Source organism: Nansenia antarctica (genome assembly GCF_963989245.1).
Source record: "Nansenia antarctica genome assembly, chromosome: 17".
In the NCBI taxonomy this organism is placed as follows: Eukaryota; Metazoa; Chordata; class Actinopteri; order Argentiniformes; family Microstomatidae; genus Nansenia; species Nansenia antarctica.
In genome coordinates, this window is record NC_137687.1 from 15753839 (window position 1) to 15766338 (window position 12500).

At 46.6% G+C, this 12500-nt stretch overlaps 2 protein-coding genes across 2 annotated transcripts in view; one reads left to right on the forward strand and one right to left on the reverse strand.

Annotated features, from left to right (window-relative positions):
- rasgrp4 (RAS guanyl releasing protein 4) overlaps positions 1-2791 on the reverse strand; it is a gene marked incomplete at both ends in the record, with an annotated part of 22713 nt that extends 19922 nt beyond the window's left edge. Inside the window, one exon of the mRNA XM_080547333.1 lies at positions 2757-2791. Coding sequence (XP_080403459.1) covers positions 2757-2791 — 35 coding nt within the window. The remainder of the gene's footprint in view (positions 1-2756) is intronic.
- A 5327-nt stretch (positions 2792-8118) lies between these two features.
- ryr1b (ryanodine receptor 1b (skeletal)) overlaps positions 8119-12500 on the forward strand; it is a gene marked incomplete at both ends in the record, with an annotated part of 143409 nt that continues 139027 nt past the window's right edge. The window contains one exon of the mRNA XM_080547334.1: positions 8119-8166. Coding sequence (XP_080403460.1) covers positions 8119-8166 — 48 coding nt within the window. The remainder of the gene's footprint in view (positions 8167-12500) is intronic.

The window sequence follows — 12500 nt, forward strand, 5'->3', positions numbered from 1 at the left end:
CAAACAGCCAAATGACACATAAGTGTCATAGCAACTAGGGGGATTTTCCGGGTCGAAACATGCAAAGGTCTTTGCAAGGCCAAGTTAATCTTCATTGGATTTAAATCCAATTGTACATATCATTTCCTGATGATATGATTTTAGGCAAAATCTTACTTTTGGAATCTGTCCCATTACTTATGGTGTCCTGAAATAGGGGGACTATGTATAAAAAGTGTTGTCATTTCTAATTGGTGAAAACTGATGTACACAAATATCATCACATAAACGGAGAATCTCTACTTTAACCTCATAGTAACTGTTTGATTTTAACCATCCAACTGACCAAACTGTCCTACCAACCAACCTACCTCCCTACCTAACCACCCACCCTACCTACCTACCTACCTACCTACCTACCTAACCACCCAACCGCCCACCCACCCACCCACCTACCTACCTACCTACCTACCTACCTCCCTACCTAACCACCCACCTACCTACCTACCTTTTTTCTAGTTATTATTATTATATTATTATTATTATTATTATTATTATTATTATTATTATTATTATAAATTCCGTTGGCCATTAGCTCTGAATGTATCCTCTTCTACATATGTGACACGGTCTGGTAAAAGGGGGTAACAAGGGGGGGGGGGGGGGGGGGGCGGGTAACAAGTAACCAATCAAAATGTTCAGACTTTTATTTTGGAACACGGAAATACATTTCAACATTCTTGGAAATCACAACACACACTCACTAGTCAAGCCAAAATATTGCAATGCAATGTATTGGGTGAGTAATCCCCACTGCTACCTAGTTAACTAGAACACTACTTTAACATTGTTAGCAGGCTCACAAAAACAAGCTGTGTTAGCTGACTAGCGATGTGTCATTGATTTTTCAACAACGCTGAAATGTGTTTACATTTTCCTAAAATAAAAGTCTGAACATTAAATCGTCTGCTGACTTGTCCAAGTGTGTCCAAGGGGTCCACCCTCTTGCACCAGACCGTGTCACATATGTTAAGCCTTAAATAACTTCCATTCCATAGTATTTAGACTCAACATTAAGCTCATTAAAACATTTCATCTCTCTCTCTCTCTCTCTCTCACTCTCTCACTCTCTCTCTCTCTCTCTCTCTCTCTCTCTCTCTCTCTCTCTCTCTCTCTCTCTCTCTCTCTCTCTCTCTCTCTCTCTCTCTCTCTCTCTCTCTCTCTCTCTCTCTCTCTCTCTCTCTATCCATCTATTGGACTAGTTATAGTCCAAACCTTTCTTTGAACTTCTTTCCAACTCTTTTAACTTTCAAGTTAAACTAATACGACTTTGCAAGCCCACAAAGTTTCTTCCAGAACTTCATCTTCATTTTCTAGTTCACACTGTCATGGAATGTGATCAGTTGTGTGACTGATTATTACTGATGCACAGCTTTCATATACAGAGGATCCATTGTGTGTCTAGACAACTCTGTCAGTCCACCTTAAGAGCTGATACCGATCACATCATCCGTGACTACCTTAACACCCACACAAAGCCTCACTTCCAGGCTATCTGATAAGAGCTAACTACTACAAAAAGAAGAAAAAAGGGTTAAACTCAGACTTCCTACTAGAACTATTCATCTATACTCAAATACAATGTTTGGGAAGTAACTTTTGCTTAAAAGCTAAATAATATCTCTAGCTAATAAAAGAATCAATAATATCTAATAATATAATAATATCTCTAGCTAATAAAATAAGTATTTGAATCAATATATTTTTCATCTTGGTGTCCATTCGCTTCAGTATTCATATGGACTTGATGTGCAATATAATATCCACCAATAAAGTAGTACGTAATTGTATGACAGGAGGAGACCTACTTTGATGTAAATACTCTACTGTACCGCAGTAGAATATACACAATATACAATGTACAGTATTTATTATGATATATTCATATCATGACGTATACAGTACAATGTACTTGTATATATGTATATGTATATATATTATGTATAAAAGCACAGTAGCCTATACAATATAACTGCTACTGTCAAATGTCTGACAAACTTCATCAGATCATGAAATTGATAATCAATGAAGTCAGATACTGCAAGTGCTTAAAGCATCCAAGTACCAAACAAGATGTGCTTTACTACCAGACTCAGTCCCTAGGCAACAGAGACACTGGCCATGCCTAGGAACAACGCTCATGTTGGTTGTGTCCGATCCAGAAGCATCTGAAGAGTAGGTTGCGGTTCACGGCAAGATCCTCCTGACTGCACTGACGCACTATCAACACATGCTTCACATGGGCAAACCGTAATCCAAACACCTCGCAAAGGTGAACAGACAACACTCAGAAGGACAGCTCTAGAATGTCAGTACAGTGTGCTTGTGTGCAGTAGACACAAATCATTTGCACCGCTGATCATTCTGTGATATGTGGGTCAAACCCATGTCATCTTTTCTCATCTTTTTGGAATTGAAATAATACCAAACTAATACAGTACTACAAGTGTCAGTGCTTCTCATGGTAAGATGCATTCAGATGACCATGTTCGTACTGTGCAGTGACTGTTTCTATTTCTCTGTGGCAGACTGCAAAATAAAACCAAACAGGTAACCACAAGTTCCACACTGCATGACTGCACAAACTTCACTCTGCACTCACACTGACAGCACACTGCAATGCTGAAGACACTTTGCAAAGAAAGAAAGAAAGAGAGGTGGTAAAGTGTATTTGAACGGTTGCTGCTGACTCTCGGTTTCACAAGCCCCCTCCTTACCTCTTGGCCTTGTTCATTGCAGAGGTCCGCTCCATTGCACTCATCCTTCTCTGGGGATCCACAGGGGCATCTGTGTGTGTGTGTCCCGGCCCCCCTACAGCGCCATGACTGGTCCCACTCCTCCTCCTCCGTGTCCCCTGTGTGTCCGTGAGCCCAGCCGTGCCCAGAGCCAGCAGCAGCAGGCGCGGGACAGAGACCTGCAGGGGGGTGAGGGCTGCCCGCCTCGCCGTCACCTCAGAACTGAAAACCAGCTCCTGTCGCTCAACCGTGTCTCTCGCTCTCTCTCTCACCCTCTCTCTCTCTCTCTCTCTCTCTCACCCTCTCTCTCTCTCTCTCTCTCCGCTTGCCTGAGGGAGTTGCTCAACCACAGATATACCACATATATAAAACACCCTCGGCTTGATTATTATTGTCAGGCCAGAGTGACAAAAAGAACAGAGGATCAAACATTCAAAAGGAGTCCTAAAGAGTCTGGTGTCATTGCAACACTTATCTATCTGCTCACTTCTTTAACATAAACAAGTCAGCATCTTAAATGGAGGAACTGGCTCTGAGAGATAGGGGAACTCTCATCCGTGTGTGAGTGAGTGTGTGTCTACGTGTGTGTCTACGTGTGTGTGTGTGTGTGTGTGTGTGTGTGTGCGTGTGTGTGTACGTGTGTGTGTGTGCATGCATGTTTGTGTGTGGTTTGTGAAAGGGGGAGGGAGGGCGAGAGAGAGAGAGAGAGAGAGCTTACAAGAGAGAAAGCAATGAACAAATTAGTGTACCAATAGAGGAAGGAGGAGGAGGGTATTAGAGAGTATGTGTGCGATGAAGTGATGAACACCAGCAAATCATTGTAGGACACTTATACATACATAAGAGGTCTCTAAAGAGGTGCCTGAAACAGATGTACGATTTGAGCCAAATTGTGACAGAATTAGTTTGATGAACGGTTTAAACTCCAGTATACAGTTGATTACTAATTAGAAACTGACTGACTGGGCTACACTACACTGTACATTGATTTTATGAGAGAACCTTCATGTACAGCTGGTCGTCTTGTCTCATCTACACCCCCACCGACATCCCTTCCCTCTTTTGTAGGTCTTCAATGTCTTTCACTCAGTGTCCCCCCCCCCCCCCCCCCATCCCATCCCCTCTATCATCCCCATGTCTTCCTTTTGCTCTCTCACTCCTTTCTCCCTCTCTGGTGGTGGCGAGTAGTGACACAGGGAGGTCTGTGTTTCTGGGTCTGGGTCTCAGCGTGCAGCTGGACGGGACACTCAAAGGCATCCTTGTTCCAAAAAATATCCTGAGGAAGAGAGGGAGTAAATAGGAAACACTAATGTCACAGACTGTGGAGGTGGCTTTGCTTGGGGGAACCTGTTTAGTTAGTGTGAATGGGAGCGGGGCATCCGCATTCACACACAGTAGGATGCACTGAGGGCCTCTGCCATGCCTCACAATGGGGCAGAATGACTTTGGATTTGAAACTCATGTCCCCTTCTCTCTCTCTTCGGTTTGGTAATATTACAGTAACCTTTTGCAATAGGCTTTTGGCACATTTGATTGCATAAAACAGGAAGAGTTGCATAGCACACTCCTAGTATATAGGCTATAATGCGTTTTGGACACATCCTATAAATTAGTCACGTTTTTTTTTTCCTCCTGTGATCATTAGTTCCGAAAACCCCACACAATATGAACTAGGAACTGAGGCTAACCGATCAGTACATTCAGATACGTTGAACTAATTCACCTGGTTTGGTTGTTACAGTAGAACAGCACATGGCATAACCATTGAAATAGGACAGGCGACAGCACTGTTGTATTTGAGAGAGACTGAGTGAATTAGATGATCATTTCATAAGCACACGATATTTGATTAATAAGTAGCATACAACGTGTTGATAGGTAGACCTCCAAGAACTTGCTTATGCAGTACCGTGGAAACCGCGTTAAACTGCACGTCTAGATTGTATCTAACACCTTTATTCATCCAGTTTAGTCATTGAGATCGAAATCTATTTTCAGGAGGAAAATCGTGGTGAAATATTGCCATCTAGTGGTTAGAGGGTGCAACTGCAATGATCAGGGTTTAATCTTGTGGATCGACGATAACTTTCCCGAACTCAAACTCCCGGCATGCATTTGAATTCTGTCTGCCCTCTGGCGTCTACTTTCTGGCCGTGTTCAAAAATTTGCTCCGGGAGCGCCTCTTGTCCGAATCAGATCGGAGAAGAGGCAGTCACGTGGTCGCTCCGGCGCTCTCAGAGCGAGTTTACGAACGCGGCCGGCCGTCTACAGAGTTTCTGGGCATGCGCAATTGAGTTAGAACAAGCTGTCAGTTGCCACTTTGCTCTGCACAGCCAGATGCGGTTGCTATGGGAGCCGGCGGAGATGACACTTAGATGGAGAGACAGGAGGTGAGCTGTATGCATTGATATTCTGCATAATGCATGATCATGTGAGTTTGTGTTTTTGTAATGCATTGGTCACTGTCTGTCCCTGTGTCCCTGCGTATGTCTGACCCAGAGGGGTGTGTCTCACCATGCAGATTTATAATTGATTTGTTGCCCTTCAGAATGTCGTGACGTTAGAATTATAAGGTTCTAGGATGTCCATTTTTGTCAAAATTGAGTTTTTTAACATAATCTGATCCATTAGGTGTTTATTAATGCCTGTGTGGTGTTATTTTTAAAATGTTGACATTTTTGAGTTAGTAATTCATAAAATACAAAGGTTCCATCTCACAGAACATAATGGAATGTAAAAACTTTGACGCTCAATATCTCTGAACTGCCCTAAACGGAGATAGAACCTTATCATTCTAAGCTCACGATGTGACAACTATGAGGACCGAGTAGGGACAATTTAGTTGTCATTGAAGAGAGATGGTTGTGTGTGTGTGTGCCTGTGATGGTAGACTGTAGATATGAGCAAGCAGAAAAGACTTTAGCCTTTTAGATGTGTGTGATTCAGAGGTGAGGTCTTCACCTACCCCCTCATGTCTCTCTGTAGATGCAGGGGATGTTGAGAATACTGTAATATAATATTAGGTTAAACAAAACAGCGTAACAATAATATGCTGCCTGCATAGCTAACAGCAATGCTGACACATTTGAAATATGAATATTAACATCATTTGAAATTGCGCAACCACAGTGACATTATTATTCTCACATGAAAAACATAGATGTGTGCGAGGTACAATGTTATGCAGGCTCAGTATTATGCAGGGTTGCTTGCACATTAAACGATGCTGATTTATGATTTATGAAGATTTGTTATTATTGCGTGTTTGTGCGCTGTGCTGGGGAACGGCAGGGAGGCTGGGAGGCTGTCTGCTGGGTTCAGTCTGGGACACAGACACACACACACACACACACACACACACACACACACACACACACACACACACGTACACACACACACACACACACACACACAGAGACACACAGACACACACAGACACAGACACACACAGACACACACAGACACACACAGACACACACACACACACACACACACAGACACACACACACACACACACACACACACACACACACACACACATACACACACACTCCTAATCTACCAGTCTGCTTCATAAACAAGACAAACATGTTATTATTCCTCCTGTTATGCTTTTGTGTTATTTATGTTTTCTAATGACTAAAGTCTAACTTCCAAGATCATTTAAATTGTATTTCTCTCTCTAGTGCTCTAGTCCATGTCTGCTTTGACAGCCTATCATGATGGTAACAGGAAGTTAACTTTTCTAAATAATGTTTGGGTCTTGAGACTTCATGCTAACAATAGACATTAGTCTGTCAGTATTAAACAAGAGGTGTTTACTGAAATACCAGTAAGCAGCGATATCATTTTCTTGGAATCAACAGTCACTAGTGCCTCTGTGGATATACTCTCAGGATATATACTCTCAGGATTTACTTATAGAGCGCCTTTATCCAAAGCGCTTTACAATGGCCTCTCATTCACCCGTTCACACACACATACACACACCAATGGCGGCATGCTACCATGCAAGGCGCCGGCCCGCTCACTGGGAGCAATTTGGGGTTCAGTGTCTTGCCCAAGGACACTTCGACATGTGGCCAGCCGGGGCTCGAACCGCCGATCTGCCGACCTTGCGATCATTAGACGGCGGCTCTACCTCCTGAGACACAGCCGCCCCCTTGTGTATGTACTGTAGAGCTACACTACATAGCCCAAAGTATGTGGACGCAATTATGATCTGGGGCTGTTTTTCATGGTCTGGGCTAGGCCCCTTAATTCCAGTGAGGGGAAATCGTAATGCTTCTAGAGAATTGTACGCTTCCAACTTTGTGGCAAAAGTTTGGGGAAGGCCCTTTGCTGTTTCAGCATGACAATTCCCCCATGCACAAAGCGAGGTCCATAATGACATGGTTTGCCGAGTTTGGTCTGGGAGAACTTGCCTGGCCTGCACACAGAGCTCTGACCTCAACCCCATCCAACACCTTTGGGATGAATAGGAACGCCGACTGCGAGCCAGTCCTTCTCGCCCAACGTCTCGCCCTTCTAGTCCGACCTCAGTAATGCTCTTGTGGGTTGAATGGGAGTAAATCCCCGCAAAACATGTTCCAAAATCTAGCAGAAAGCCTTCCCAGAAGAGAGAGGGTTATAGCAGGTTTTTGGAATGAGATATTCAAAAAGCACATGGGTGTGATGTTCGGCTGTCCACATACTTTTGACCATGTAGTGTAGAGCCCTCAACCATGTACTGTGTGTGTGTGTGTGTGTGTGTGTGTGTGTGTGTATGTGTGTGTGTGTGTGTGTGTGTGTGTGTATGGTGTGTGTGTGTGTGTGTGTGTGTGTGTATGTGTGTATGGTGTGTGTGTGTGTGTGTGTGTGTGTGTGTGTGTGTGTAGTGCACGCACACATTGGGTGAGGAGATGTGCTTCTGAAACCCTCCTGAGAGTCCTCACACACTTTCCTTTTATAGCCTCTCAGACATGTGGGGGGGGGGAGGCCCAGCCCGCGTGAAGGAGTGGCCCACTTCTACAAACATGGTTGCAGGGTGGGAGCGGCAGGGAGGTGAGGGGGGAGAGAGAGAGAGCCTGGGAGAGCCTAGCTGCCTGTCACTCTCTCTCACCACTCTGTGAGAGCCACAGGACTCATGCTGTCCTCCAGCACACCCACATACAGACACTGAGAGCCAGAGGGAGAGGGAGAGAGAGAGAGAGGAGGTGTACGCAAGGAGAACGAGAAAGAGCAAAGAGAGTGTGGTGGGGGTTTTCAAGCGGGGGGGAAAAAGGTTGACAGAAAAGAGAGAGTGATAAACAGAAGGATTTTTCTCCATTTCTCCTGAGGAGCTGAAAAGAACCTTCGGAGAAGGATGGCAGAAGGAGGAGATGGAGAGGAGGAGATTCAGTTCCTACGGACGGTGAGTGCTGCTTAATCTTCTCCTGGTGGGGTGACCTGGACTGGACACCGGGGGGGAGGGGGGAGGGGGGGAGACTTTCCTGGAATATGAGCCCTTAGTTTTTTGATTAGGAGAAGGCTGTGCATTTATGAGATACCTATCACTTTCCAGTTGGACGTCTTCCATACCTTTCCGACAACCACAGTTGCTTCAGTTTGTTTCTACCATGCGCCCCATAGAAAGTTAGTATTCTTAACGGTTTTAATTACACTGAATTCACATATATATATTCAAACATATCCAACAGCTTCTCCAGTTCCTCGTTTAGTATATTTTGCTGTACTAGCACAAGATATTTAAGTCAATCTCTGGTTGCAGTTTTCCCAAGCCATGCCCCCTTTCTGTATTTAGTTCTATAATTCTATTTTTGTGCCACGAACTGCTTCTTACCCGCTCCACCTGACTACGGTGATAGACTCCTTCCATCTTTGACCAGTGATATACCTTATTATTATAGTTTCAGCTATTTCAGCTGTTTCACATTGTAATGCTTTGTAATGGTTTGTAATGCTTTGTAAACTGCCAGGTATTTCACCTATCTGTTTAACCAGTTCCAGAACGTTCTACCTGCTGGGTGGTTTCAGTGTATGTGGGTGATGGTGTTTTGTGCGTGTGTGTGTGTGTGCGTGCGCGTGCGTGCGTGTGTGTGTGTGTGTGTGTGTGTGTGTGTGAGTACGTGCGCGTGTGTGTGTGCGCGTGAGTGTGTGCGCGAGCGTGTGCGTGTGTGTGTAGATAGACAGGGGCTGGTGCATCTGCTTGCATCGTTATCTATTTATATCCAGGAAAGCAGAGCCTGTCAGAGAGGGTAGGGGAGGAGGGCCTGTCAGAGAGGGTAGGGGAGGAGAGTCTGTCAGAGAGGGTAGGGAAGGAGGGCCTGTCAGAGAGGGTAGGAGAGGAGGGTCTGTCAGAGAGGGTAGGGAAGGAGGGCCTGTCAGAGAGGGTAGGGGAGGAGAGCCTGTCAGAGAGGGTAGGGGAGGAGAGCCTGTCAGAGAGGGAAGGAGGGCCTGTCAGAGAGGGAAGGAGGGCCTGTCAGAGAGGGTAGGGGAGGAGAGTCTGTCAGAGAGGGTAGGGGAGGAGAGTCTGTCAGAGAGGGTAGGGGAGGAGAGTCTGTCAGAGAGGGTAGGGAAGGAGAGCCTGTCAGAGAGGGTAGGGGAGGAGAGTCTGTCAGAGAGGGAAGGAGGGCCTGTCAGAGAGGGAAGGAGGGCCTGTCAGAGAGGGTAGGGGAGGAGAGTCTGTCAGAGAGGGAAGGAGGGCCTGTCAGAGAGGGAAGGAGGGCCTGTCAGAGAGGGTAGGGGAGGAGGGCCTGTCAGAGAGGGTAGGGGAGGAGAGTCTGTCAGAGAGGGTAGGGGAGGAGAGTCTGTCAGAGAGGGTAGGGGAGGAGAGTCTGTCAGAGAGGGTAGGGAAGGAGAGTCTGTCAGAGAGGGTAGGGAAGGAGGGCCTGTCAGAGAGGGTAGGAGAGGAGGGTCTGTCAGAGAGGGTAGGGAAGGAGGGCCTGTCAGAGAGGGTAGGAGAGGAGGGTCTGTCAGAGAGGGTAGGGAAGGAGGGCCTGTCAGAGAGGGTAGGGGAGGAGAGCCTGTCAGAGAGGGTAGGGGAGGAGAGCCTGTCAGAGAGGGAAGGAGGGCCTGTCAGAGAGGGAAGGAGGGCCTGTCAGAGAGGGTAGGGGAGGAGAGTCTGTCAGAGAGGGTAGGGGAGGAGAGTCTGTCAGAGAGGGTAGGGGAGGAGAGTCTGTCAGAGAGGGTAGGGAAGGAGAGCCTGTCAGAGAGGGTAGGGGAGGAGAGTCTGTCAGAGAGGGAAGGAGGGCCTGTCAGAGAGGGAAGGAGGGCCTGTCAGAGAGGGTAGGGGAGGAGAGGCTGTCAGAGAGGGAAGGAGGGCCTGTCAGAGAGGGTAGGGGAGGAGGGCCTGTCAGAGAGGGTAGGGGAGGAGAGTCTGTCAGAGAGGGTAGGGGAGGAGAGTCTGTCAGAGAGGGTAGGGGAGGAGAGTCTGTCAGAGAGGGAAGGAGGGCCTGTCAGAGAGGGTAGGAGGGCCTGTCAGAGAGGGAAGGAGAGTCTGTCAGAGAGGGTAGGGGAGGAGAGTCTGTCAGAGAGGGGAGGAGAGTCTGTCAGAGAGGGTAGGGGAGGAGAGGCTGTCAGAGAGGGTAGGGGAGGAGAGTCTGTCAGAGAGGGTAGGGGAGGAGAGCCTGTCAGAGAGGGTAGGGGAGGAGAGGCTGTCAGAGAGGGGAGGAGAGGAGGGCCTGTCAGAGAGGGTAGGGGAGGAGAGTCTGTCAGAGAGGGTAGGGAAGGAGGGCCTGTCAGAGAGGGTAGGGGAGGAGAGTCTGTCAGAGAGGGAAGGAGGGCCTGTCAGAGAGGGAAGGAGGGCCTTTCAGAGAGGGAAGGAGGGCCTGTCAGAGAGGGAAGGAGGGCCTGTCAGAGAGGGTAGGAGAGTCTGTCAGAGAGGGTAGGGAAGGAGAGGCTGTCAGAGAGGGAAGGAGGGCCTGTCAGAGAGGGAAGGAGGGCCTGTCAGAGAGGGTAGGAGAGGAGAGCCTGTCAGAGAGGGTAGGGAGAGATGTAGCGACAAGCGCCCAGAGCCTGCAGAGGGACAGCTGGCCACAGCCCTTAACGTCTCTCATAGACACACACACACAATCTGTAGCCACTCTATGCATCCAGACACATAGAGACATGTTAGCAGCCAGGCCTTTTGACCTACTATAAGAGCCGCCTCGGGGGGTCACTCTCTTTAGAATGTAAATCTGCTATTTACACACAACGACCACTAGTTGGCCCGTCTTGTAAATTAGCCTGCTTCCTACACAGAAAAACGGCAAAATATCTTTATCCTGATGTGATTTTGAAAATGTAAGGATACTGGGTGGTAGAACGCACATATCTAGGAAAAGTTATGAAAGGAGGGTCCTGAAATGTGATCGAGTGCAAAGATATAAGATGTTGTTTTACTCACATCATGGCTGATTAAGTGTTGTTAACACCTAGCGTACAGTGAGGCTAATATAACCCTGTTGAGAAACAGAGACAGAACCAGTAGCAGTTAGAAACACAGAGACATACTATCCAACAGGAAGTGGAACCAACACACAGTGGTGAGGTCCCCTGTCCAGTTCAAACATTTATCTTAATAATATTACTGTGTAATAATAGTTACAACTATTATAGACACCAGACGTACGCCTGTAACAAGAGCATATGGATGACAATACACACACACACACACACACACACACACACACACACACACACACACACACACACACACACACACACACACACACACACACACACACACACACACATATACACATATGTGAATGACAATACCAGACAGGGTTCCTCTCAGGCTTATAAGGTCAGCTCACAATAACCACAAGACGATAATATGGAGCAACACGACTGTCACGGTTATCATAGAATTGTAAACCTTTTTTTAATAATAATAATAATAATAATAATAATAATAATAATAATAATGATAATAATTCATTGTATTTATATGCCGCTTTTCCGGGGCTCACAGACGCTGACAATATGGGAAAAACAGAAAACACAGAAACAACAAGCAACAGATAACATGAGCATATAGAACACAGAGTTAACGAACAGGCACAGGGAACAATTAGCACAGCAATGTCCGGGGGGGGAGGGGGGGCAGGGTTAGGGGAGATGGTTAGGTGTAGGGTAGGTTGATTAATTTATTTTCTTTACAATTTTTCCCACCACTAGACTCATTAGACTAGACAGAGTAGTAGAAGTTAATCGTGTGTCACGCAGATCCTTAGGATATTTCTACACAGTGTAACTAACAAGGTGTTGGTCAAGAAAAAACTGGAAGACCATGTCATCTTGGGTCAAAGTCTACACATCTGCAAGCACACCCATACTAGCATGGCAGGTTTTGGTTGTTATGACTACCCCTTCCCACCTTCAAAGGGAATTTAAGACAGATAGGGACAGATGTAGTGAAGACAGACAGGAAAGTAAGGAGAAGAAGGGAGAGAGGGCATGTCAGCAGGGCATGGGCCGGATTCTAACCCATGCCGACATGGGCATATGTGTGCACTGTAGACCGCGGTGACGGTCGAGACCACTGGACCACCTCAGGACACTTCAATGGGAATTTAGATTATGACTATTATCTCCTCAGGATTGAGTAGCCTATCATTTTCTACCCATGCAGGCCATGAGTACCGTTCACTCTCTCTCTCTCTCTCTCTCTCTCTCTCTCTCTCTCTCTCTCTCTCTCTCTCCTTCTTCACCACGTGTCTTTATGAGAGAATCCTCTAGAAAACGAGGCTGGTGGAGGGA